This window comes from Carassius auratus, unplaced genomic scaffold, assembly GCF_003368295.1.
Source record: "Carassius auratus strain Wakin unplaced genomic scaffold, ASM336829v1 scaf_tig00214762, whole genome shotgun sequence".
NCBI classification, from domain to species: domain Eukaryota; kingdom Metazoa; phylum Chordata; class Actinopteri; order Cypriniformes; family Cyprinidae; genus Carassius; species Carassius auratus.
This window is the reverse complement of record NW_020527795.1, coordinates 22,087-50,047: the sequence shown is the minus strand read 5'-3', so window position 1 is coordinate 50,047 and position 27,961 is coordinate 22,087. Positions and strand designations below refer to the sequence as shown.

Below are 27,961 nucleotides of genomic sequence, written 5' to 3'. Positions count from 1 at the left end.
TACAAATCACACTGTGTGGGAACACACTTAATATACTTTCTTAATAGGTTCCAGAAAAGCAAATGTCTGGTAATCAAATGTGCTTCCTTGAAATACGTCCCATGCACCTTTTCGTGCAGACGGCCCAGTGAGGAGAATAAACGGGAGAAGTCAAAAATGACAGATAAGAGGGGGTTATTTCCATTCGCATTTTAATTTAATAAAAACAAATGAATGTCTGAACTTAAAAAAGCATGTGTTGTCTTGCCACAGAGTAAAAGAAGATATAGAGAAGAAAAAAGTGGAGGACAGCACATTCCTGTGGAATGAGTTGGACTGGCTGGCAGAGATGACCCAGGAAAGCTGAGAGTGATGAATACTATAGGCCTGTGAAGTGGAACAAGACAGAAGGAATCCTTATGACACTTCACCAAAACCATTATACCAAGAAAAATGCACATACACACACACACACACACACACACACACACACACACAATTACATGAAATAAAAACAAAGAACCATGAAGTCATACACTACAAACGCTCTAAACTTGCTTAATGTTGGACCAACTACAGCACAGACGAGCAAATCTCCAAAACCACAAGAGTGGTTTCCAAATCAGTATGAGATCGAAAATTGAATGGAGCACTTTCAGGCTGGAACATAAAAAAAAAAAAAAAAAAAAAAAAAAATTCACTGTTGTCTCTTCGGATGTCCCTTCAAGGAGCCCAAGTCAAGGAGATCAAAATGACAGAATTTCTTCCGAATATTAAAGGGATTTCAAAATTATTATTATTATTATTTATTTTTATTTTTTGTGCCATAATTTGATCACTCTCATGTCATAAGAAGATGTTTTAAGAAATCTGTATAGTCTATACAATGGAAGACATTGTGATCCAAATCTGTGTGGTTTCCAATATTCTTCAAAATGTCGTACAGGTTTGGAATGACATCAGAGTGAGTAAATAGTGAAAAAAAAAAAAAATAAATAACTTTTGCTTGAACAGATTCAAAACTATACTTCCCAAAACCTTGTCAATTCTCAAACAATGGCAATGCTTAGTTACTTACATCAGTGAAGCATAGCACTGGAAAAAGCTAACTCAAAGAAAGTGCTATGATAAGATTTCACTATCACCATCATCACTGCAAATGTCGGATAAGACATAGATATATGAAAGGGATGTTATTTTTAAGAGATTTATTCTTAATGAAAGATTTATTTAGCTAAAAGTCATCGCAAATGTGTGAGGTAAAGCCTTTAAATGCCACTGATGCTGTGTCTGATCAGTTTCAACAAGGAGAGTGATCTTTTTTGATCCATACACAAGTAAAATGCAAATATTTTTTTTTAATCACTCAAGGCACATAAGCAGATACATTTCCAAAACCTTGTATATTTCTACTTGACTGAGCCTGATAAGATTTGAATCTAATCTCTTGTGATATACTTCCATTTCCAACATTTTGGCCCCGCATCACCTTTACTCAAGTCATCACAGGGACACAATAAATAATAAATGATCTTGAAATTTCTGATGGAATTCCCATTTGCTGTGCAGACGATTTTTCCAGCACTAAGGATTACTGTTCATTTCATGCGGTGTCTTTTTCAAAAGTATCTGCTAGATGGCAAGCACATAGCTCTCTTACAATCACCAACCAGAGCACAAATTATACCGAGCACACAAGCCTTCAACACATCAGGTTCAGACATTCTCAGATATGATTTTAGATCAAGGTGTTGGAAGTAAAGCCACTTTCTATGGATCACTCCTACTGAGATGCTCAGACTCATTTTCATTAGGGATTCCCACCCTTTTGAAAGACTGAGGTCACAGACTGTTTGCCAACTCCTCTTTGAGATACATATTTTGGTTGTGCGGACATGATGAAGCACCAAGAATTTCCAATCAAGAGATGTGAAATCCTTCAGTCTAACTATTAGTCCAAGACATGAGCATACAGGAAAATAACCATGCATCATTTTACATTCTTTCAAGCAAGAACTTTCAATCTTTATGCTCTTTAGCACACGGTTACATAGAGTCTAGGCCAATATCTTCAGATCCGAATTTGCTCCAATCAAGAAAAACAGCTTTCATCCTGCCATTGAAGGAAAGTTATTAGAATACAGCATGTTCTAGTCCTCAAGGTGCCATAGGTTGGCCGGCAGGGTTTTTGGAGCAGTAGGGCTGACAATGATTGATTGAAAGATGATTGATGACTGCAGCTGACCGTTCTTCTCAGATTTCAATTGTTGTGGTTCAGGCTCTTTGCACCTTGTAAAGCACTTTGAGAGGAGTGCGTTGCATGAGAGAGCAAGGGAAATGGTGGAAGACATCGGGTCCAACAGGTGCCAGTCTAGCCCCCCTAAGTCATCAGCGTGTTGCCATGGCGCCATTACTGCCGGCATGTTCACTGGGTCAGCGGGGTAACTCAGTGTCGGCAGATGATGAAGGGAAAGAAGTAAACAAGGCTTGAAAAAACAAAGCAAAAATAGAAATTGTGAAACTTCAGAAAGAAAAACACCAAGGTATCAAAGCAGACAATCCCGAAATGAAGGTTTGTTTGGTCAGATATAGCGCAGATTCCATTTTTACACTTTTTTGGATCTCATATCACAGTATTAGCCTTCAATCAGCTTCACTTGCTTGGCTGGTGGACAATGATCTCTTTCAGTGATGTATATACTGTATGTTATAATGAGGGATGGGGAACGTTGGATCGATTGGCTTCATCTATGGCTGGAATTGTGCTGAAGCAGCTGGTTCAGGGCTCCAAGGTGACCCTGCTGGTGCCACAACTGGCCTCCATCCTTCAGTAATCAACCCTTGAGAGAGGGGTCAGGGGTCACCCAGTGACCAGCAGCACAGCCAAGCCCACCACAAGCTGAAGGATTTTCACGTATATGCCACATAAACAGGCTCATGAGGCCTGAGGTAATATCAGTGTATGTCCATGACATTTAGCTCGTTTTTATCTGTTAATTTATGTAAAAAAAATAATAATAATAAAAAAACAAATAATATATATCTATATATATATATATATATCTATATATATATATATATATATAAAAAGACATTCGTTTTACAAAACATCATAGAATATCTGAAGACCTTCATAACTGTGTTGGTGTCAAAAAGTTTCCAAAATTACCAGATAAATTATTGATAAGACGTAAATATATCTATAAAAGATGTAAGAAGTGCATTTTTTACTTTATAGTTATTTACAAAACGTAACATTTTACCATCATTAAATGTTGATTTTTTTTTTCTTGAAAATAGTATAATGGTATGACTTTTTCAAAACCATTTATAAAGATTGATTACATTTACTAAAGCCTTGGCAAAATAAAAATAAAAATCTTTCCATATTAATCATTATGGACACTCTTATACAAATATTTTACTTCATATACAAGGGAGATAAATGATCCAATTACAGGTTATATGATTTATAATGTAAAGTGTGATTCACTCCCATTCTCATGTACACTGAGAAACAGAGAAAAGAATTGGACAGCCATTTAGGTTACAAGCCTAAGGTTGGGTTAGGCTGAAAATTTGACTTTCCCCCCTCTTAAAATCATGCAAGAGCTATTCATCTGCAATGTAAGTACAGCAAGACGAGGCCAGAAATATCACAGAGTGTCCTCCTCTCAAATACCCCTCATTGTCAGAGTCCAGATAACTCTATCAAGATACACAAGGTGATTTCAAAGACTTGTCTGCGGTACAGACTCACGCCACAGGAATGTGAGGCAATAAGAACAAATAATGACAATAATGAAATTTCTTTCTTGTCAGGGTACATATTCATCACATAAGAATACGGACACACGAGAAAGTCCCACTGGGGGTGACTGTGGTCAGAGCCAAATCTTTTCACCCTCTTCCAGACATGCAAAATGAAGTCATTTTCTACACAGATGGACCTGAAACAGAGAGGATTCAGGCCTAATTTGATGAAGCTGAATTTTGGCCACAGCAACTACAAATGTGAAGCCTTCGAGAGCCTTTGAGAAGGTGATAAGTCTAAATGCCCTTTGGCAAATCACTGGTGTGTAAGTACGAGTGTGATGTTGGGGGCACACAATTTTGTCCTTGTAACTTTAGCACCACAGACAAAAAGACTTGTTTGGTATGTGGGGTTCCACACACCTTGAATTACATGTCATCTTTGAAGGGCGCTTGGACAGAAGCAGAACTCTTCCTGTTAGCCAAGTAGTGGTGTGACAACTCACACACAGAGAGCAGACTGAAAACTCAAAGTAGCCTTCAGCGTTGTGTTGCTATACACCTATAAGAGAGAAGCTATGCTTGGCAAAGTTCTCCAGTGCACTTAGCGAAAGGCAGATGTGGATTTGAACTGGGCAAAACTTTATTCACAGAATGTCCCATTATTGCTTTGAAAGAACAATTATGATATAATATATATATTTAAAAAATTATAATCTATATAATTGAAGTATAATTAGACAATATGGGAAGACGGTACAAACGTCCACAACCTGTTTAGTACAAGTGAGCATTTAAATATAACACATGCCGTTGCTGTTTCCACATAGCCTAGCTTAAAGAAATACTTCAGAGTTTAAAAAAACTAAACAAAAACTGCAAATGTACTCTTGCAAATAAACTCGTGGGGAGAGTTTGTGTTCCAACTTCGGAAAGCCCCCTTGATGTTGTGCTGCATTTGGTACATACCAGGGGTAACTTGCCATGCGGGAGAGCAAGGTGCCATCAAGATCTCTTGGAAACATTTTATTTTAAGCAAAATTTATGAGGTCAGCACCTGCCATCAAAGTAAATTATGATAACACTTAAGCTCGGCCCATTAGGCATTTATTCAGAACTATGTAGCACTCAACAAATCACAGACAGTCAGAATGGAATTTATGATGCCCGTCGCTCTCCATGAATTACGGCTATAAACTTTCAATGCATTTGCCGCTCATTAAATGACACTGGTGTGACTTCAACATTTTTAGCTCTTTGATGGTTGCCCTTTATGTTAAGGAAAATTACTTGGGGAAGCCTATATGTAATGCTGTAAAATGCTGTAGACTTGAATGGTAAGCCAGTCTTTGATAATATACTGATTTTATTCAAATTACATAAAATGTTTGGTTACTACATATATATATATATATATTTAGGAATTTAATCAGTGTGTAATTGTAAGTTCTATGATTGGTCACCATTTTCCACAAGTTTTCCCCATTCACCATTTGTCGAGTGTAAACTTTGTTTAAAAGTTTTAGATGATGCATAGCATGTCTTATTATAGATTGTTAACTGCACAAAAGCCTTCATGTCAAACTACTTACATGTAGTGAAGCAAAGAAGTACTCACAGCTTTTCCGTTCTGTTACAATGCAATACACTGACATACATAATCAGGGGTATGTTTAAACTTAGACAGAAACATGCTACCAAACGTAAATACATTCTGCCAACAAGCTTGTGTCTTCAGCGAGCAGCACCCTGCTTATGTGCCAAGAAAAACTTCTTAGGTTTGGATATTTATAGTGGCTTTGTGGGTTTCGATGCTGGTCACAGTGCAGTTATCTAAAGGCTGATAAAGATGAAAAGATCATGATTTAAATGTGCAGTGATTTTGCCGTTTTGCTTATCTGCTGTACCTAGTAGCGCTAAATAGTTCTGGTTCAAATATGCATACACATAAAACCAATGTTATTGAAACATCCTTCTATCATTAAGCAAAGTCAAAAACAATTCAACTATAAGCACATAAGTGGGTCAGATACTTCAAACGCATTGCAGTGATGCTTGTGAGTGAAACATCATACCAACAATGAACAGGCTCAGAGGAGCAGGCCATGCTAGATTAAAGTCTGAATGATGCTTAACCCTGGCCTCTGCTGAAATGAACGGGACTTTAGCTCTCTCACATACACACAACACACGCACCCATACACCAGCACAAAGGCTTTGATCCACAGTAAAGTGGCTTTGATGGCTGAGGTACAGGAGCCTTGTGGAATCGTCACAACCTCATCTAATCTTAGCGACCGATGCTTATTTGTACTAAGCGTCTTAGAGTTACAGTGTCTTACTCTGAGATACTTCATACATATGGGCCCTTGTCCAGATATAATAGCACAGGCTTGATCAAATTTGGGTTTTGTAAATTAGTGCAGTGTATATTATTAAGAGGATATTGCAAAGTGTGCTAAACTGTGCATATCTATGTGTGCTGTTTATGTGATTTGTGTATTATTGTATGTCACTAGCCACATCAGAGCATCTGCAAGCTTTTCACAGAATATTTTTAACCCATATAAAATCTAATTTTAAAAAACTCTCCTTTTCATCACAAATGATACAAGGATAAATAACTTTAGATCTTACACTACCATTTAAATGTTTAGGGCTGGGATTGATTGATTGATTGATTGATTGATTGATTGATTGATTGATTGATTGATTGGTTGATTGATTGATTGATTGATCTTATCATAGCTTAGATTATTAAAATGTTGAAAGCAGTTGCTTAATATTTTGTGGAAACTTATATTTTTTTCAAGACTTTATAAATGTCTTTTGTGTCACTTTTGATCAATTAAATCATTTTTTTATCAATATGTCCTTGCTCAAACGTTTTTAAAAACTAACTCCAAACCTTTAAACAGTAGTGTACAAAATCACATTCTTTAACCAATCAACCATATATTCGAACCAATAAAATATATTTTAATATATTGCTGTATTTCAGGCACTGAACTCCAGATGTAATATTATCATGGTCTTAAATTCCCCAAATTATTTCAACTTATGACCCTCACTACCTGAAATACATCTTGAAGAGTTTATCCAAAGGTCTGTGGAAACTAGATCCAAAATGGAGAACCACCATCATACGATTTTTTTTCCACTCTCTTTCCAACTTTCTTTTAGTGCTCCCATTTACAAATCAGAAGAACTATTTAGTTACTGCGAGTAAAATTTGCTCTAATTAGCAAAAATTGTGGATGTTGGTGCTCTTATGATTAGATGATGACAAATACACATCAACACAGGCTATTAAACCGCTTGTCTTGCGACAGTATATGAAACAGAATCATCAATCTTCATAATGGAAAGAAATGTATATTTTGTTACGTCAAAAAGTAAGGCTAAAATAAACCATTCAACTCATGCTGTCAAACATACCAAAAACGATATCTAATGAACGTCACACCAGCCACTTTACTCAGCTTTTGGGGCATTTATTAAAAACTTTAACTGTTGTGTTTCTGTGACATTGGCAAACATTTAACAAAACAAAAATATTAGAGAAAGGACATAAATCACGGATGTGTCATTATTTCAGAGTAAAGACTGATCCATCACCGTGTTTGTGTGTATGTGTGTGTGTGTGTGTGTGTGTGTGTGTGTGTGTGCTAATCTCCTTTATCCTCGCATCAGGGCAGGGCGTGTCTCCCTGTCTCAGTAATAGGCAGCAATGAGAAGCTTGAGTAAACACAATCAATGAGAAACAGTACAACACACACAGGCAAGATACACACTCTGACAAACATGAACACACATATGAACACCCCTCCAGTCTCACACCCACTGCACCGTCCACAGCCACTTCCACTGCCATATTGCAACTATCGATCGGCAAAAACTACTCAGCCCAAAGAAATGATTGTAGTTGCCATCATCAATTTAGAAGTAGACCTAAAAAATAACTGCATCGATGGAAAGCGACTGTCCCCCCCATCACACTTTCTTTGATGATTTCCGATTACAATGTCTTCATCCATTATTGATGAAGTTAAAGTAGTGGCATGCTGAATGTGTTGCATAGGAGATTTGGGGCTAATCCGGCAGAAAACAGGCACAGGCACATAATGAAGGAAAAAAAAAGGCACAAATGTCAACAGTTTCACATAGGGACTGGATTAAGCAACCCCCCACAAAGAGACTGTCTCTCTACCCTTCATACACAAACACTCACACTATGTCTCACCCGAGGATTAACGCACAACCAAATAGTAAACCTGAGCTGATTTGTGTGTCCCAAAGTACCTCTAGAGGCACCAGGATGAACGTAACACATAATATTCTCAGCATCAAGGTGAAAGCACAAAAGATGTTTGCATTGTCAATATTGATAATATGACCTTTCCTTTTCACTTTACGTCTCTCTCTCTCACAGTCACAGTGGACTAATTAAACACTAAGCTGACTCTAGTGGAGGTTTGATGCACCTGAGCAGTTGCTGTCAATGGTTCAGTAACCATCTGATCTCTTTTGCTGATGACCGGGTGCTGGCGTCCATCATGTTTGTCTCATTACCTCCATTTCATTCTTGGACAGTTTTCCCTCCGGCAACCCAGGGGCATCACCGCAGCTAACCACTCTCCCTGGCTCACTCCAGCTGTTTATTGGTCCCCCTGCATCTGTAATTAACACTGTCTGCTGCTCACATTTTAACTTTCAATTCCTATTTCAAAAATAGATATAAGCAACTTGCCATATGTAATAATAGGGAATTTTGAAATTATAATAGAAAATATATTTTATGTAAATTCCATCCTTTTTTTAATATTTTATATAATGTATAGTTTGCAGACTGTGATTTTGGAAGTCCAGTTTAACCTGAAGTAATGCTGCCTTATCCACTGCACTATACTAAAATATATTAAATCATTTAACATTCAAAACCACATTACATCAGTGAAAGTTTTTGCTACCGTGGTAAATGAGATGTTAATAGCATATCGGCCCAAGACAAACAGTTGAGTGTTTTTTAAATATATACTACTGCGTTGCTGGGTTGAGTGTGGCATGTGTGTGTGTGTAGGTACTGACTCCTACTGCTTGCCATATTTGTCCTTCATAGGTCTGGTCATGATAGTAAATTTTAACCACAGTGCATATGTATGCGATGGCACTGTATGTGCTCCAGAATATTCTCACGGTCTGGACGCTAGTTTTGAAATCCTAGTCATTTCAAGAACTGTAAGTAAAACAGCCTTAAGGCTAACAAAGGGCTCTTTAACGTATTAGTTAGTCTTACAAATCAACCTGGCAAATGGAAATTCACATTGTATTTTTTCTAACTAATAGTAGTTATTGTAAAGAAATTAAACCCACAATAAAGTCTCCTTTCATGGTAATCTTGCTGGTCTAGCATATTAGCAGTACATACACTTATTTGTTTAATGGTTTGTGGCTTTGTGCGTACTACTCTGACAAGCAACATTGGAAATATCATAAAAACAGTAGTGTGTGACAGCCACTGTTTAGAGTAATTGTTTGAATATAATCTGTGAAGCAGCTGTGATTATAATCTGGGTTACATCAATAATCTGTCAAACTATAGCAGTTCTGGTTGAGCAGACGGAGCTTCTTGTGTGTTGAATGGCATCGTAATGAAACATACAATTATTTCCTGTGCCCACAGCCTGACAAACTAAGTCATATTTAATCGATTCCTCATGTGAAACTCGGTTCACCCTTAATGAATCCAAACTGAACAAAAGCAAAAATAATTTGTTATGCTGAAGCAATTACCCAGAATGTCAGAGGGTCTAAACTGTGATAGAAATAGATCTTTCGCACCTTCTGTCTTTTGCCAGTATAGCCAAATCATTGCACTGTATACCAAAAAAAAATGTGTTGAAAACCAAGACATTTTCATTTTAGATAAAATCGTTATTTTATGGGGGCATGAGAAATAATCTGTCAGCCATTTTATATTATAACTAAAATAAACAATAACTGGTACAAAATGCTGTGACCTCTCCAAAGATAAATTATCCATGTAAACCAATCCTAAAACAAAATTTGCACTGCAATACCATTACTGATCCAATTTTATCCATAAAAATACTGACTAATAGGTTTCTGATTGCCATTTTAGCTAATTGTCTGGTGTATATCATTTATTAGCCAATTAAATCATACTAACTACATTCAATATTTCCCTTTTACATTGAACTTGATATCTAGACATACTTCTATGCATTTTATTTTATTTATTGTATTTGAGCATATACAATCACTGTTTTATCGTGGAGAGGTGTACGTGGTTGTAAAGTCTTTGAACAGAGTTTTGCTCGGGTCATTTCAGCCCACACATCAGAGCCCTGTACGATATTCTTTCAAGTGTCCTTCTACGACGCCAAAGATGACAACAGCGAATCGATAACGAGGCAGAAATGAAAAGAAGCCGCCGGTCTGCCCCCGAGGCATGAAGATCTTCGAGCGACCCCTTTTTCTGAACTTTAGGCATTCCTTTGCAGGCTTTTTCAGCGTGAGAAAGCAAAGGCTCCAGCTGCTGCCAGATGAAGGTAAGAGCGAAGCAAGGACGCGTCTCTCCCACAGAACCAATGTTCAGATGAGACGCACGTGATTGACATACACTCTATATATTTAGACTGAATCTCAATCACGTCCGTTTTATATATAAGGCTTCTTCAATTGTTCTTCAACGTAGGCTAGGTTTAAAAGTTCTATTAATTATTTTGGCTCTATAAGCCTTTAGGTTATATGGTTCTTCGTCGATTAAAAAGTTCTAGATAGAATTATGTATCTATACAATCATCAAAATTAGTGATATTTTTATCACATTATATTATAAAGAAGGGAATACAAGGTATTTGTGGAACCATCTTGGTTATAATTGGAAACTAAAAATAGGCAGATATGGAAACGAGGAATACGGTTGATTAATACTTTTGAATTCGTATATTTAAATAATTACAGAAAAAAAATTAATATTGGAAACAGAAACACTTTAGTATTTTGAAGCAACAATTTAAATACACTTCGCATACGGGCGATGATGAGATAGGGTTATTTATTTGCTACAACAAAAAGATGCTCAGTGAGTTAGTTTTTGTTTGATATATCAGGTAATTGCAGTAGATAATAACAACAATCAGCGTGCAGAATTATAGATAAACATGCATGTCATTTTAGGCTCCCAGGCCTATTAAAGCTGTGACAGAGAGAGTGGGGTATTCCAACACAGGCTTGGGAATTCCCCCATGGCCGAGCGCATTAATTACTTGCTTAATGGGTGTATGACCCACAATGTAAAAAACGGATTAGGCGCGTGAAACATCCGTCCGGTCTGCTTTGCTCGCGTGAGATGCGGATGGAAAATCAGTCCGGTGCACGCGGATCTTTAAAGATCATTTGCATCCAAGCCAGCTGTTCACTTCATCCCTGACCGACACAGTCTAATCACACACACTTTTCAGCAGAAGTTAGTGTTTTTAATTACAGCAATGTTTTCAGTTAAAATGTATTAGCCTATCATAAAAATAAAATCAAATGCTCCGTTTGTTGTTAGCCGATTATTACCATCACATTCTACAAATATGCATTTTCAGTTTTGGATAAGACAAAAGACTTTCCAAACAATCAGAGTTATAGTATATTATGGACTCAATAAATACCCTTATAATATGCCTATAAATATTTTTGTTCCATTCTTGCAACTAAAGTTTTAAAACAGAACTCGATATAAACAATAAAATAATATATAAATAAAATTTAGCATAAATTAAAAAATAGGCCTATATACTGCAGCAAAAAAACAATTTTTAAAGTAATAATTTATCATTATTTTAACCTACATGTGCATTTCAACGTTTGATTTTTGGATTTCTTCACGTCAGTTGGTATTTCTGCTACTTAATAACATAAGAAATTAATTTAGTTTTATGATACTGGCCGTTTTAACTGCAGCTAAATTTTTAAATACCTTAATTTGACCCATAAGAGTTTTCGCGTTCGTCGGGTTAAATTTGCTGGTTGAATTAGCGTATTACCGTGTTTTAATGGCTAATTTGTTGTCTAATTTAGCCTACCGTTTCGCATCACAGAGTTCACCCTTCACACACACTTGACGTGTTGGTTGTGCATACAAACACACCCACTGTGGCACGCATGCACACGCACGCGCTTATACACACAAACTCTCACTCACGCCCACGCGCTGACAGTCAAAGCTCGTGAGAGGGGGAAATGCACCACTCTCTGCGTCTTTCTGCGGAAAAAGTTGCAGTCGTGGAAGCTCTGCAGAAAATATGAGTTATTAAAGAAACGTAGGCGTTTGTAGCTAAGACACTCTGGTTTGAAGGTAACATATGCCTGTTTTCGCGTTCTTTAAAAGAACCCATAGGCTATATATCTCTAATCGTTTTCATTGAGGAAGAAGAGGTTACGCTCGTTTCGGACCTGGTAGCAACAGTTTATGCACCCGGACAACATCAAGGACAAAGATAAACTTGTTCAGAGGTGTGGAATTTATCTTTTCTTTTAAAAAAAGAAAAAGAAAATCAAGACTGGCACGGCTGCAAAGCGCCGCTTTTCAACAACCACTGGTAAGTGCACATGACACCCTATATTGAATGTGAGATAATGCAAGTGAAGGAATTCGTTCCACCTCTGGGTTGCCAGCCACGGGTGATCTTCAGCTTTAGTGTAGTTAGATGGAGAGGCATGATAAGTGATGCTCTGGCAGGTCTTACCTTGACTTTGCAGTTTATTATAATATATCGTTAACAATGTGAGTGAGAGAAACGGGACTAGGACAACTTTATAGTTACATCGTGTAATTTACATTTTAAAAATATATTACTGGTAAGCATAAGCAGAAATAAATCGTGCTAACGAAATTTGCTTTCACAACTAGCAATCAACCTTTTAAAAACTGCTTTTTTTAAAATACTCGAAGCAACATTGCTAAAAAATCAATTGTTATTAATATTGTTTTAACATTTGCCATGAAACGGGCAATTCAGTTAAGATTTAATTATTGAATGATATGATAAAGTGATATTCAGTAATAAGATGGTGTTAAATAATGACATATGATCTAAATTTACATTTATGCAAATGCAAGGTATCCTGTTATTTTTGAAGATAAGGCGTCTTGTAGTTAAATATTTCTGTAAACTAATACAGTAGTTTCATTTTATTCGTTTATATACCAATAAATAATGTTTGATTAAATGTATCTGAAAAAAAAAAATTCACACACACAAGCAACACTGAAGTAAATCACTTTATTAATAAAACTTTTAGGCCCGCAAGACTCTGAGAACTTCATAGCAATATCCTTCCTATTATGTTAAAACAATGTTACCAGTTTAAAAAAAAAAGAAAAGAAAAGAAAAGAAAAGAAAACGAAAAAAAAAAAAAAACATTCCCAACCAATTAATCTTCGGAACAAAATTAGCCAAGAATACCTTATTATGAGTAGTAATAGTTTTTGCTGATGTGCAAACTAAATTATAAATAGACTAAATAAAATACGAAATAAAAATAATATATTACAAAAATCTAACAGGTTTTTTACATACATATTTTCATCTCTTGATGAACTTGCATTGATGTAGTTCAAGTTATAATCTTAAATCATGTGTAGTGCTTTGTTTATTACCTTTTCCTGTTTGAAGGAAAGAGTAAATATTTGACATGACATTTGTATTAAATCCGCGTAAAACAATGCAAATAATAATAATAACAATAATAAAAATAAACTTACCTATTAAAGTAGTCCAAATCTAAACGGAATGGATGCATGAACGCATTCAGAATAACGAAAGACACAACTTTAATTGGCCATTTCACGGCCTACTTTGTTTGATAAATAATTTTGACAATTAATTGGAATATTTTCATAACTTTATAATAGCATCTCAAAATCGTATTTAAAAGATTGATTTATGCTCTCACACGAATTGCATATTACGCGGCACACATATACAAAGAATAGCACACAAATTTAATTTCCAGAGTCTCAGCTTTGACTAAAGGCACAGATGCCAGGCAGGTGATATAAGGGGAGGGCTAAAGCAAAGCGTTGCATTCGGAGAGAGAAAAATGGAGAGGGAAAACGGTTAACAGCAGGATTGCATGCAAATTTCCCACTGAAATTATCATAAGCAAACAGCTGAAGCCTGGGCTAATAAAGGCCCATCTGTGTTACTTCATATCGGGTTAGTATAGAGCTGCGATAATGAATTTTGTAATATCCAACCGACAGACATCTCAATCAGACACTAATCCCCTGATTTTGCCGCGGAATCACTCAACTTCTAGCGCTCAAAATGCTCTCTTTCTCTCACTGACACACACATGCGGTGCATGCTCTCTCCTCTTTGTGCGTTGTTTTCGTGCGCGTTGGGAGACACGAGTCTTAATTAGGAAGGACTCGAGCAAGCGCTAAGGGATTTCCAAATAAATGATGAGGAATGTGCACATCCCATTACAGACAGGAACTATCCAATATACGACAATGGGTCTGAAATATATTATCAGTGGCCCATTCGGTCATGTGGGAAAACGGCCAACTAAAAATTCTCAAACAGAAGTTGGCCTACACATATAATATAAACACGTCAATAAAAAATCTAATAAACATTTCTCTTTTTTCACAGGTGCTGAACGTATAATCTAACAAATGGACTCCCACTGCCGCAAACTTGCATCAACGTGTGCTCAATTAGGTAAGAAGATCTTGGTGAATGACAAGCGCCCCTCCTTGTTAAATCTCCAGAGAAGATCTGGATTTATTAATGTCCTTGCTTGGTTTAATCAAACATCTCAACGTTGCCTGGCCTACATAAAATACTAATTGCAGCTAGAAAAAACTGGTCTATGTAAAAGTAAGGAGTTTGCAAACTACCTTTGGTGTTTGAAGTGTGGCTGGTTATAAGAAAAGCGGAACCATCAGACGTTTCTAGTCAAAGATGGACATCTGGTGGTAAGACAGGATCATACATGGATCAGCAAGAACGACTTTATGATACCCCGCTCATTTAGAGGAATTTAGAGTTTTTTAGGCAAAGTCTGTGTGATTTTAGAGGTTTATGATCTCTAATTTGTTCACATAAAATACTGATTCGATACTTCATAATGTCTGGTGATAAAATATAGCCCAGTCGTGGTTAATCACGTGCGCCCTCAATGCAAAGATGTGAAAACGTGGCAAATTAAAATAATACAATGATACAAATAAGGTATAGTTAAAACTATACATCAGTATTATACGATGTAGAAACTAAATTAAGCACACAAATATAAAAAAATAACCAATTTCTCCTGTAAAATTATAATTTGTCGCACAAGGACAATTTTAACAGAAACGTAAAAAAGACTTCATTAAAACTGTATGAGAAAACTGTGCAGGCTATAATAATGTGTGGCCGCTCTGTATATCATATGGCATCTTCATTAAGCTAATTAAAGCAAACTAATAACAAACCAGAACACTTATTTACTCCATTAGTCTTCATTATATCCCATTCCCCATTGTCATTTAATATTGGCTATGAACTGATACAGAGAGCTTCTAGCACATAAGAGATAAAAGGAAAAAGTGAGCATAAAATGCAAACAGCAGCGTAAGATGGAAAAGACACTGGAGCGACTTGATTACCGACAATTTCGTCTCCTCTGCAGTAATATATGCAGCGCTTGTTAGATAGACTCAGGGGAAAAGTAAATGTGTAATGAAAGCCTCCTCGTGAGAAGGAATATACTAATGGAAGAATCTAATGTCCTCTTAATCCTATGGAAAAGGCTTTGTCGTCTCCCTTATATTGACTGAATTGGTAATTAATGGCTCTGTGGTGCGCCATGGGCAATAATCCACAGCAGGCTGTGAGTGCGCTCTGAAGCATTTTGAGGGTCCAAAATAAATACAGAGCAATAATCTAGTCCACATCTATCAGTGCGTTTAACAAGAATCGAGTTCTGCCACTTTTGCCTATATGGTATTTTGATGTGCACAATTTATATTTCTGCGCGTAAAACATATTCATATTACATTTTAGTCTGTCTGAGGTCTAGAATAATCATGACATTTATTTAATTGTTTGTTTATTTAATATATATATATATATATATATATATATATATATATATATATATATATATATATATATATATATATATATATATATATATATATATTATTTTCAAAATAAATAAAATCGAATGGCAAGAAAAAACAGACCGACACGTTATCTTGCCGTGTCTGGGCGCAAATGCGTTGAATGCGAGGTCACATTCTCATACAAAAAGACCTGCACATAACATGTGTCGGTTCCATGTTCATATATTATGCTATAAATTAATATCCAGTGCAAGAGCGTGCGCTGAATCAAAGTAAGAGATGGAGATGGTCGGGTCATTTTCATAAGCACCTTTTCTCTTTTCTCTCTTTTCCCCCCCCCTTGGTGTGTTTTGATATTTCAGGTGATTTCAAAGGACATGCAGCGAAGCAAAAATAAAAATAAAAATGTAGTTTGTTAGCTCATTTAGTTACACAAATTTTCTCACTTACTGAGGTAGCGGCAATCAGCTGCTTCCAATAAAGAAACCGGGTTAGCCTCTTCTTCTTGTATATATATATATGTATATATATATATATATATATATATATATATATATATATATATATATATATATATATATATATATATATATATATATATATATATATAGACTATATTACCCATTCACTGTGATATTTGTTTCTGGATGACAACTAAAATATCATCAGAACTCCAAAAGAAATCCAAGTAGGATACAGCATTTTTCACCCCTGTTATTTTATAATGTGACCAATCTATTAAAAAAAAAAACTTTAGATTACAATAAATAATAAATACAATTATAAATAGGCCAATTTAAAATCGATAATTATTCGGGCTAATACATTATTTTCATTTAAAATGTACAGTGCCGTTATTACATTATTGCAATGTTTTGAAGGAATTTGAGACAACAAGGTGAAGGAGCTTGAAGTCATTAAAGATGTCCATTTAAAATTCTTGAGTAAATAAGCGCCTCATCAGATTAAATGTAGCATACTCAGAAAAGAAAAGTGGGCGCTCTCTCCCCCGAAATAGCTAATCACGGCACGAGGCGCACACATAGGCTACAGCTCGCAAAAGTGCTTTCATTCCCTAATTAAATTGTAAAACTTAAGTAAGCAGGAATAAACTCAAAAACAAATATTTTTCTGATTTTTCGCATTTCTTTTATATGCCTATTAGGTCTATTAGCTATTTATGATAGGAATGCATGACCATGCAGACGTAGCTTATTAGCTACAAAAGAATTTGTAACGCGGTCTTTGATACCGTCAACTCATTGTTGCAAAGGATCATCCAATTAACGTGACAAAAGCGGAACTTTCATTCAGAAATGAGCATCTTCAAGAGTGCCATTATACGTTTTCGTGTTTAGTTGTGCAATTTGGTGAGCTTATTTTACTTTGACAGAAATCTTTGTTTGATTTAAAATGTTAATAAAACTGTTTTTATGATACCTGCACAGAAAAAAAAAAAAATCAGGTGTGCTAGGCTATGATAGTTTTTTTTTTTTTTTTAATCTTATTTTGCTTTCTCGGAAGCCACCAGTGAATGCACAGCCTCTTTTTATTTACATGACGTTTAAAAGGAAAAAAGGCTGCATTTTCTCATTTCTTTGGGTCGTTTTTTAGTCGGTTGGCCATAAAATCTGTCAAGTATAGGCTGTAATGTTCCGTCAGATTGTGGGCGGAGTCTGTATGACGTCAGGACGCATAGAGCAGCTCGGTTGGACGGAGAGAAGGACAGCTGAAATGAAGAGCGAGCGCTGAGATGTGCAGGAGAGTGTGTGTGTATGCAAGTGGATATAATATCACATACCTGTCCCTGTCACTCTGGCTCTCCTTGTAGCTCTCGGCTGAAACCGAGATATCTTTTACCCAGTCGAAACCGAAAAAAAAAACTTTAACTCTCTTCAGCACTGGGTTTATTTTATTACGATACCAGCCGTTTGGGGAGTGTCGCTTTGAGTGGTTTAAGTGAGAGAGGAGCACTGACAACGCTTGCCGATACTTCTGGACACATTCATTCATTTCTTTTATTTATTTATTTTTTCTATATTTTTGACTATCGCTGAGGAAGTTATATCTGCTTGCAAACCGTCCGTAAATCGCTTGTGTTATCCATGACCTCTATGAAGGATCCGTTGAGTCTGGACCACCATCACCACAATCACCACATTACCGGGAGCAAACACACGCCGCTTACGATGGCCTCTAGTCTGCAACCGCTCCAGCGGTCGGTGGACTCGAAACACAGGCTGGAGGTTCACACGGTTTCAGACACCTCCAGCCCAGAGTCCGTAGGTAAGCCCTGGTCCTCTGAAGAGATATTTAACTCGAGTGTTTTCGGGTTGGGTGTCAGTTATCATTAGGTGTACTGCCTCTGATAAGAAACCGTTTAAAACTTGTCCCTTAATTTGAAAACAGTAGGTTACAGTCTGAGGCATGCAAATATATAAAGACATGGATATATCAGTTAGTTGATTCATATGGCTATTGAAGTCGTCTACATAAGTCATTCCTTTTGACAGGGCTTTATTTACTTAAATTGTGTGTGAAAATGTGGGCTTCTAACAAATGTTTACACTGCGGCATGTCGTTTTGTATGGAATAACACAAACATTCTCTACCGGTTATGTTCTTTTTTCTTATGACGAGAAAGACTTGACGCGTTCATTGTGGGTCAAATATTTTGAAACTTTGATTTTAGAACATTTATGCTTGAATTTCAGGTAACTATTATTAGCTTTGCAAGAAATTATTGTTGAACATTAGTGGTTCGTATGAAATTAGTTCAGGAACATCATTAATTAATTTAGCCCGTTACGTTGTTACCAGGGAACCTACTTGTTACTATGATGTCTAATATTTTAAATTCAATAAAACGGAATTACATTTATCACCCCCACACAGACTTCTCCAATGTGTCAAAACAGAGCCTGAAGCTTAAAAATTGTTCCTCTTGGATTAAACATATATTTTACAATACCGAATTACTTTGCATTGCAGAGAAAGAGAAGGGACAGAGTAAAAACGAAGATTCGACTGATGACCCATCGAAAAAGAAGAGACAGAGGCGGCAACGAACTCATTTTACTAGCCAGCAGCTCCAGGAACTGGAGGCCACTTTTCAGCGGAATCGCTATCCGGACATGTCCACCAGAGAGGAGATCGCTGTCTGGACTAATTTAACCGAGGCCAGAGTCAGAGTAAGTTTGAGAAATGAAATGACAATGTAATAATAGCTATATTAAAACCCATTTATTTAGAAAACAAATCCACAATTCAATGCTCAAATTTTATATTTTAAAATAAAAAGTAGCCTAATAAATTAAAAAAAGTAAAACGCTTACAATAGGCCTATTTTAAAATTATTGCAAATAAATAATTATTATTCATAATATAATATAATATAATATAATATATAATTAATTTGCTAGCACGGTTTTAAAATTATAGTAGACTATTTATTAACTATTTTGTAAAGACTCTTATATTTAGGCCTAACAATAATTATAGGGGCGCTGCATGAAAATCGCGTTATGTAGCCTATTATATATTTTAGATTACATGGTAAATATGACTCTTTTTAAATCATTTAAATTTAAATCTGTCACTTTTTAGTTAGAGGCGAATTATGGGTGAGTCAAATTGTTTGCAATCAACACAAGTGACGCCCAAACGATGACAGACCTTAATGGAGTGACGCAGTCGCCTTTAAAGAGGTGTAAAGCTTGTATTTTGTGATTGTCAATCTCGTGTTGTATACACTTAAGGTTAGTGTGTCTCCGCCTGCTTAGGGAGAATACACATTTGAAGCGTCGGGCGACCCATTGACCGCTAAAGACTGGATGTGTATTGGGATTCCCGGGATCAGACAAGATTCCGGGTGACTGATAAAAAGCGATTTAATTAGGGATCCTAACTGAGTTTGACACCACAACCACCACCACCCATATCATTTATCTACCAAAAACAAACCGAGCAGGAGCCCCGCGGTGACAGCGATTCTGAAAACTTATAATGGTCGGTTTAACTGTTCCCATTGTGTCAGAAAATAATTCATTAAATAAAAATGATTTTCTGCATTTGCTGCAGGTGTGGTTCAAGAATCGACGGGCAAAATGGAGAAAAAGGGAGAGGAACCAACAGGCCGAGCTGTGTAAAAACGGTTTCGGGCCTCAATTCAACGGACTTATGCAGCCCTACGATGACATGTATCCCAGCTACACGTACAACAACTGGGCTGCAAAGGGGCTCACTTCGGCCTCTCTGTCTACCAAAAGCTTCCCCTTTTTCAATTCCATGAACGTCAATCCGCTGTCTTCTCAGACCATGTTCTCCCCACCTAACTCCATCTCTTCAATGAGCATGTCCTCCAGTATGGTTCCGTCTGCTGTCACTGGCGTGCCCGGATCAAGCTTAAACAGCCTCAATAACTTGAATAACCTCAGCACCCCTTCTCTAAATTCGGGGGTTCCCACATCGGCGTGCCCTTACGCCCCACCGACACCTCCGTATGTTTACCGGGACACTTGTAACTCCAGTCTTGCCAGTCTGAGACTGAAAGCGAAGCAGCACTCGAGTTTTGGATACGCGAGCGTGCAGAATCCGGCCTCCAATCTCAGCGCTTGCCAGTACGCAGTGGATAGACCGGTGTAAGAGACGATTGTAGAATTTACAATCCCGAATCCCAGGAACGAGAGACTACACTTTTTGTTTCAAGGGCACTAGAAGAATAAAACCACTGAAACGCGTCCAATCCTGTTATGGAATGTCAAGCGGGAACGGAAGGCAAACGCGCCATTTCTAATAAGTTTTGCTCTCTACACTAGCAAGTGCACACTAGCCAGTGAAGAGTTTAGGATACCAGAATATTAAAAAGAAAAGAAAAAAAAAACTCATTTATTTTGACGTTTCAACTTTTGGACAGTAATTGACTGAACGGTTGTATATAGGCTATACATATATCTTAATATCATCTCCAATTTGTAGAGGCAAAAGCTCTAACTCTTAAGCATTTTCGAGAATTCAGTTTAACACAGCATGTGGAAAACGTACAGGAATCATGTCTTGCTTGCGATCAAGGGAATGTACATACTAAACGCACCAAGTCGTGTGTGATATTATAAATTTATTATTAAATGTCTGTGTGAATATAGGTCTAGATTAGCAACCCTGGGTAACAATACGCAAATGTTTCTGCGAATGAACTTGGTTTTTGCTCTGTGTATAATATTTGGTACGGATTTTTTTGTTTCGTTTTTCAACATCCCAAAAATAAACTATTGTGTTTTATTTAATGGAAGTAAATATATTGTTCTAAAACAGTTCAAAACGTTTTCTTCACAATTATTGCACGCTCATGCATGCACACATTTGTTGCTTTGTGGCATTCTAAGGTTTATAGAGAGAGAGGGAAGGGAAATGTATCTAATACACATCAGTGTGACATGAGAAGACCGGTGAAGAGGGCGAGATGTCCCGAGCAGATTAGAAGCCGAATATACAAGACTGACTGAAGGCTGGGCCTCCAGTGACCACCGATGCTTGAAATAACATTGCAATAAGATCGGGGCATGCAGGCTGGACCACACATCACTGAGCCAACTTGCCAGCTGAACTCCTTTAAAAAAAAGAAGTAATAAATAAATAAAATAAAGTATGATGTGATACACAATTGTCCAGTATTAAGCTTATCAACTCCTGATTAAGTCGAAAACAAGACTCATATCTCATATTAGTTCTGGATTACTTATAAAAACATGTAAAGTGCCATCCCACTGCGCAAACAAAACTGTGCATTTTTATTTTTTAAAATCAGACTCAGTGCAGTTGCTTGGCGCATATAATTAGAAGTAGCCTATTGCGACACTGAGTGTCAACTGACTAGCGGTTTGTAAACAAAGAAATGCTCGCAGCGTCAAATTACTACAGAAAATGCTTTACAATAAATATGCTAAAGAGTGGAAAGAGGATTAAGGAAGATGTCTCGTGCCCCAGTACAATATAACTGCTATAGTGACTCGCGAAGTTATTTAATTCCAATTTAATGTATTCTCTTTCTCGGGAAGTATTTACACTGTTACTATTGTTAGGCCTTGTCTGTTGTCCATCATTAACTGCACTGATGCATGTATTGCCGATAAAAGACTTCTATAGCTCAGACAATCTAATTTATAGAAGAGCAATCAAAACAAAGAGAGGTATGCAACAGACAGACGTGTGTGTGAGAGTGTGTTTCTATCCATGAAAGTCATGTCACAGCGCGCACAGATCACAATGACCGAATATTTACTTTGGGTAAAACACAAACGAACAGTTTAACATGAATACTCTCATATAGTGATGATTAATGAGGCAGACAGAACAAGGGTGGAGTGGAGGAAATTGTAAAACTGAATGCTACTATTAAAGATTTTGAAAATAAGCTACTGCAGTTGAATGAAAAGTAAAACGTCTATGCTAATTTAAAGCGTTGACGTTAAAACAACAAACGCTTGTCTAAAATCTCCAGATCATAAATCACCCATTTTCAGGTGTACACATTCCTGATGCTCTCAGCGAAGAGCTCTCAATCTAACCAGGCCTAAATTATTCATTCTCAGCAACATGACGGTCTGGGGGTCCCAATACACATCTCAATAAACACTGTGAGCGGGGGGCCCACGGGAGCTATTCAGAGCAGATCCAGAGAGGAACCCTTCAGTCGGCCTAAACACTGCCGAGAAAGCTGTTCCCTCTATTCTCTAGAAGACTGCATAAAGGTAAGGCATTTTATTGCGCATTATCAGCAAAAACTACAAACATGTCCTTGCATGACGAAGAGAAGCGCCAAAAGTTTGCATTCATAAGTAACTTGTTTCTTCATAGGCTTCCCTGCGCAGTGCAACAGTCTTGCCGTGTTCTATGATATAGTTTATGTTATGTGCCTACACAAAATACGATACTTGGACAATTTAAGTAGTTTCTCTTTTGGAAAATGTATTTTAAAATAGGCTATTTAATCACCAATTCCCTGACGCTGAATGTTTCTTAAATCGCATATTTAATTGTTTGTGTTCTGAAATGGCACTGGGTTGTTAAGCTGTTAATTATTATAATTTGCCGTTATAATGTTGAAGTTGAAAAGTGGCCTACGATGCGTTTAAATTTGAAATAATTTAATATAATTCCTATATTTGTCTTTCGAAAAGTACCGTAGGCCTAACTCTTAATCCCGCTATCTTTTGGCTATTTAGAAATATTTATAGCGGAACCAAAAACCTTCTTCAGCGTCCGCTGTAGGCTACTATTTCACCCGTTAGACTTTGTATTTTTTGACTACTGTAATAGATAACACTGGTATGACCGATATCTTTTCTGATTTCCATAATAATGGGTAATTTTGTTATTCAAACAAAATGCAATGGTATCTTATTTGCATTTTTGTGTTACAGCCTTTACAAAAACGTTAAATAGCCTGCAATCTATAATCTACTCAGTGGTAGGCCTATATTTTAAATGCATATTTCATATTGAGTTTGCAGTAGATATTTAGGGAAACCACAGTTAACATTCTGCAGTATTTCATTTTGATAAATGACTAACAGCTGCACCAAATAACACCAAAACTAATTTTTACTGCCTTCACAAATTTCGTTAAATCCTTCATACTTTCTGAAATCCAGAAAGGTGTAATAATTCTGGAGTATGCTCACAATTTAAAATATGATCTACAGTCGAAAGTGTGAATAGATGGAACAACTGAAATTATGGAACAACTACTATATTAGATGGAACAACTACTATTAGCAACAATTATTTTCCTTTGGAAAATTAAATATATTTAACATAACATGTTAGTGAAGCAAATATGTTCAAATATCGGTAATAGGCCTCCATAAAATCTGTTTAGAAAATTACAAACATGCCAATTTATGCCCATATTAGGTTGATGGATATGGCAGATTTACTCGAATTCTCCTGGATGTTATGACCAGATATTACTGGTCAAAAAGTCAGTATTTTATGTTCCCTGTCGTCGTCGCTGCATGAGTCTACATATTGATGAACTGAACTATGTTGTTACCACCCTAATCTTGGCAAAAGCACAGATTGTCCAATCAGATTGAAGCGATTTAAGCGCAAGGTCTGGGTGAGATGACCTCGCACATTCTCGCGCTTAAATCGTTCTCCACGAAAAACAACACGGCCTGACCTGCAACACATTCAGAATCTAAGAGAATACGACCATTTTCATATTTGCACACCAAGCTATAAATATTTAATCCATATTAATATATTGTTCCACAACATTATATTATAATAGCCCAGCATTACAACAATTACAAACGTGTTTCCATAGAAGACATGGAACAACGTTGGACAGACCAGTTAATCAGCTGACATTTGGCTATTTTGAGATGATTATTGGCACTGTCCAAAAACAGGTGTTCACATGGCTAATTAATGTAAAGGTTATGTGTCAGCTCCAAACCTTCACTGACAGCCATGTCATTCAATGAACTTTCCATTTCCTTCTCTTATTTTTTTATTTTTTTTTATAAAACATTTGAATTATAGGCCTATTACAGCATTATATTGGCTATTAACCACCATGTTTTCTCTAGATACCAGTATTGGCACCAGCCATTGGAAACCCATACTGGTCAAGTACAAAGCTACTCTCTTGCACAAGAATAACAAAGTTATTTAAGAGTACGATGCCTCATTCAATAGGTTCTGAAATGCACCTCTCGGTTGTCTATTAAATCATGCACTGTAAAACATTTCCTGTAGAAATTACAGTAACTTACTGGCAGCAGTTTGCCAGTAACTTACTGTAAATTAAACTTACAGTAAAAATACTGTATTCATATTTACAGTACCATTTAACTTGCTGTAAATGTATTTGCAGTAATATATTTTTTTACTGTAAAACACAATTATGTTTTTTTCTCCTTTTATATATTTTAATACAATAAAATATTACTTTACACTGTGAAATTTACTGTAATTGGTTCACTTTTATTATGTATTGTAAAACTTTACAAATTATTGTATTTCAACAGGTCTCATGTCTCAGTAGTAAAAACTATAAAAAGAAACAAAAGACTGTTTAAATTATTTTATTGGTTTAATAGTTAAATTGTAATACTTGAAATAACATTTTAATATTCTTGCAGATTGTACTTTCAGTTTTCCAAAAACTTGAATACATTTCATTTATACATAAAAGTTTCATATTAAGAGCATTTTAAAACAACAGACATGAACAGATTCAGTCATAAGAACAATCTTAAAAATTTACAAATTCAGAAAACTCCTGTGTAGAATGTATTTGCTCTTAGTAGCTTAATAGTTTTGCCAGCTGAAATCCAGAAACTCCTTAAAGGGATAGTTCACCCAAAAATCAGAATTAGGTCATTAATAACTTACCCTCATGTCGTTCCAAACCCGTGAGACTTCCGTTTATCTTCAGAACACAGTTTAAGATATTTTAGATTTAGTCCGAGAGCTCTCAGTCCCTCCATTGAAGCTGTGTGTGTGGTATACTGTCCATGTCCAGAAAGGTAAGAAAAACATCATCAAAGTAGTCCATGTGACATCAGAGGGTCAGTTAGAATTTTTTGAAGCGTCGAAAATACATTTTGGTCCAAAAATAGCAAAAACTACGACTTTATTCAGCATTGTCTTCTCTTCCGGGTCTGTTGTGAGACAGTTCAAAACAAAGCAGTTTGTGATATCCAGTTCATGAATCATTCGATGTAACCGGATCTTTTTGAACCAGTTCACCAAATCAAACTGAATCTTTTTATACTGTTCGCGTCTCCAATACGCATTAATTCACAAATTACTTAAGCTGTTAACTTTTTTAATGTGGCTGACTCGAGAACGAGTCAGTATTTTGTTCATTATCTGGCTCAGCTCGGTGTTCATCTTCAGTTCTCTCCTCACAGCAGTTCAGTCAGTGTACTTTTTGAGTAAATGAATTACTCCGGGATATTGGTTTGTTTGAACTCAGAAGTGTCAGCCACATTAAAAAAAGTTAACAGTTTAAGTAATTTGTGGATTAATGCGTATTGGAGATGCGAACCATTTAAAATGATTCAGTTCGATTTGGTGAACTGGTTCAAAAGGATCCAATTACATGGAGTGATTCGTTCGCGAACCAGATATCACAAACTGCTTTGTTTTGAACTCTCTCTCACAACAGACACGGAAGAGAAGACAATGCTGAATAAAGTTGTAGTCTTTGCTATTTTTGGACAAAAACGTATTTTCGATGCTTCAAAAAATTCTAACTGACCCCTGAAATCACATGGACTACTTTGATGATGTTTTTCTTACCTTTCTGGACATGGACAGCAGACCGAACACACAGCTTCAATGGAGGGACAGAGGACATAAATGGAGGTCTCACGGGTTTGGAACGACATTAGGGTGAGTTATTAATGGGTGAATTAATTTTTTGGGTGAACTATCCCTTTAATGAAGGAGGATACATGAGGGTTCAGACCAGAGTTCTTCCTTTGCACCATCTTCCCACTTCTTTTGATGACGTGGAACTTTGAGGAGCACTTGCTGCTGTCAGGGTTAACATTGAACCTTTACATAACAGAAAAAAAAGTTAGATCATTTGATGTGAAAAATGTCTAACAAAACAACCAAATATTCACAACACAACCAAATACAGAAATGCACTGCAAATGGCACAGAACACAACGGAAATATTTCCAGGGGACCCAATATGTGACGAACCCGGATGGAGCATGTTTAGTACTCAACGTCTACTTTTGTTTTCTTGCAAAAAATACAGAGATTACATATTTATGACATACAACTTTATATGCAATATAAAAAATGTAAAAAGAACATGAGGGTGAGATATTAATCTATACATTAGTAACATTGTAAAAAAAAATTTAATGTTATGTTTAAATAAGTTTCATAGGTAAGAAATGTAAGGTAATGTAGGGTCCAAAGATGAAACAGCTAATTTTAAAGTTGAGACACACACAGATAAATAAAGCATATTACGAAAACTTTTTTGTATAAAATGTATTTATTTGCAACAGTTATTTTAACAGCAATAATAAGACATTTATGTCCTAAGTACAGCTATTAAGCTGATACGAGAACATCCCAGGTTAAAATAATGAGGAAATTACGTTGGCTAAATCCGAAATCGCCCCCTTAACACTCATTCACTCATTTCTACATTAGTCCACTAATACGGTTCACTTGAAGCTGTGAATGAAAACGAGTGAGTGAATTCGGACAGCCGTTGATCGCGCATTGGATGTACACAGTCGGGTTCGTCACTTACTGGGGTCCCCTGAAAACATTTCCATTATGTTCTGTGCCATTTGCGGCGCATTTTCGCGAACGAGATTATGTTATTCTCCCGATGCTGATGTACAGAACAAATGTTACATTTGAAGTAGACATATTTTTCTCTTGGTTGTTTAGTTTCCTTAACTTTATGTGTTTAAGGTAACGTTAAATATGAGACTGAGGGGCGGAGAGGCTTTGGAAAGTGTATGGGCATTCAGGAACTGCACACGAAAACCTTAAATTCGCCGTGTTTTTATGCCCTTTGTCATGATTAATAAAGGCGTATAATGTCTCCACAGAGACGCCAGTGTTTGCACACGACACGAACATTGCGGGTTTTACTCTAGCACTACAAGCATGACGTGCATTTATATGGGGTAATCAGTTAACAGCAAGCGATAATAGCGGGAAAAAATCCGACTGACTTTAAGCTAAATCCACGAAAGCTTTGTTGTTCGGCTAACAGTTGACATGAACACTCACCAGCTCCTGGAGTGGTCAAACCCAAGGCAGAGACCCGTTAATGTCCATATTTTGACGGTGAAACGTTCAGAAAAGGGAAAGAAAGGAAAGAAATATGAATGTTTGCACAGTGTCACCACAACTCTCTCTAGCTCTCTTCACAGCATAAATGTGAGGTGACTGCGCGCTGATCAGTGGCAGAGTTTTTTGAATTTATATTTTTGTTTTAGTTAAACCAAAGATATAATATATTTAAAGTAAAAGAAGTAATATTTGTACCCACCTTTGCATCTGACTGGTTCTTTTCGCATCTGTGTGTCTTGTTTTCTT

At 36.5% G+C, this 27,961-nt stretch overlaps 1 protein-coding gene and 1 long non-coding RNA gene across 4 annotated transcripts; one reads left to right on the top strand and one right to left on the bottom strand.

The window, feature by feature from the left end:
* Nucleotides 1-10,213: 10,213 nt before the first annotated feature.
* On the top strand, nucleotides 10,214-21,188 carry LOC113092925 (pituitary homeobox 2). 3 transcript variants are annotated; one of them, XM_026258714.1, is made up of 4 exons: nucleotides 10,214-10,304; nucleotides 14,409-14,477; nucleotides 18,860-19,059; nucleotides 19,949-21,188. In XM_026258714.1, exons 2-4 carry the CDS (start codon nucleotides 14,432-14,434, stop codon nucleotides 20,510-20,512), a joined length of 810 nt encoding a protein of 269 aa, XP_026114499.1. In that variant the 5' UTR covers nucleotides 10,214-10,304; nucleotides 14,409-14,431; the 3' UTR covers nucleotides 20,513-21,188. The 3 variants fall into 3 exon arrangements, with proteins under 3 accessions (XP_026114499.1, XP_026114497.1, XP_026114496.1); XM_026258712.1 differs by lacking the exon at nucleotides 10,214-10,304 and adding an exon at nucleotides 11,940-12,347; XM_026258711.1 differs by lacking the exons at nucleotides 10,214-10,304; nucleotides 14,409-14,477 and adding an exon at nucleotides 17,432-18,154.
* Nucleotides 21,189-26,229: 5,041 nt separating this feature from the next.
* Nucleotides 26,230-27,961, bottom strand: LOC113092930 (uncharacterized). Its single transcript, XR_003287664.1, has 3 exons — nucleotides 27,915-27,961; nucleotides 27,653-27,658; nucleotides 26,230-26,440 (listed from the first exon to the last, which is right to left on the bottom strand). It is a non-coding gene; the product is annotated as an uncharacterized LOC113092930 (long non-coding RNA).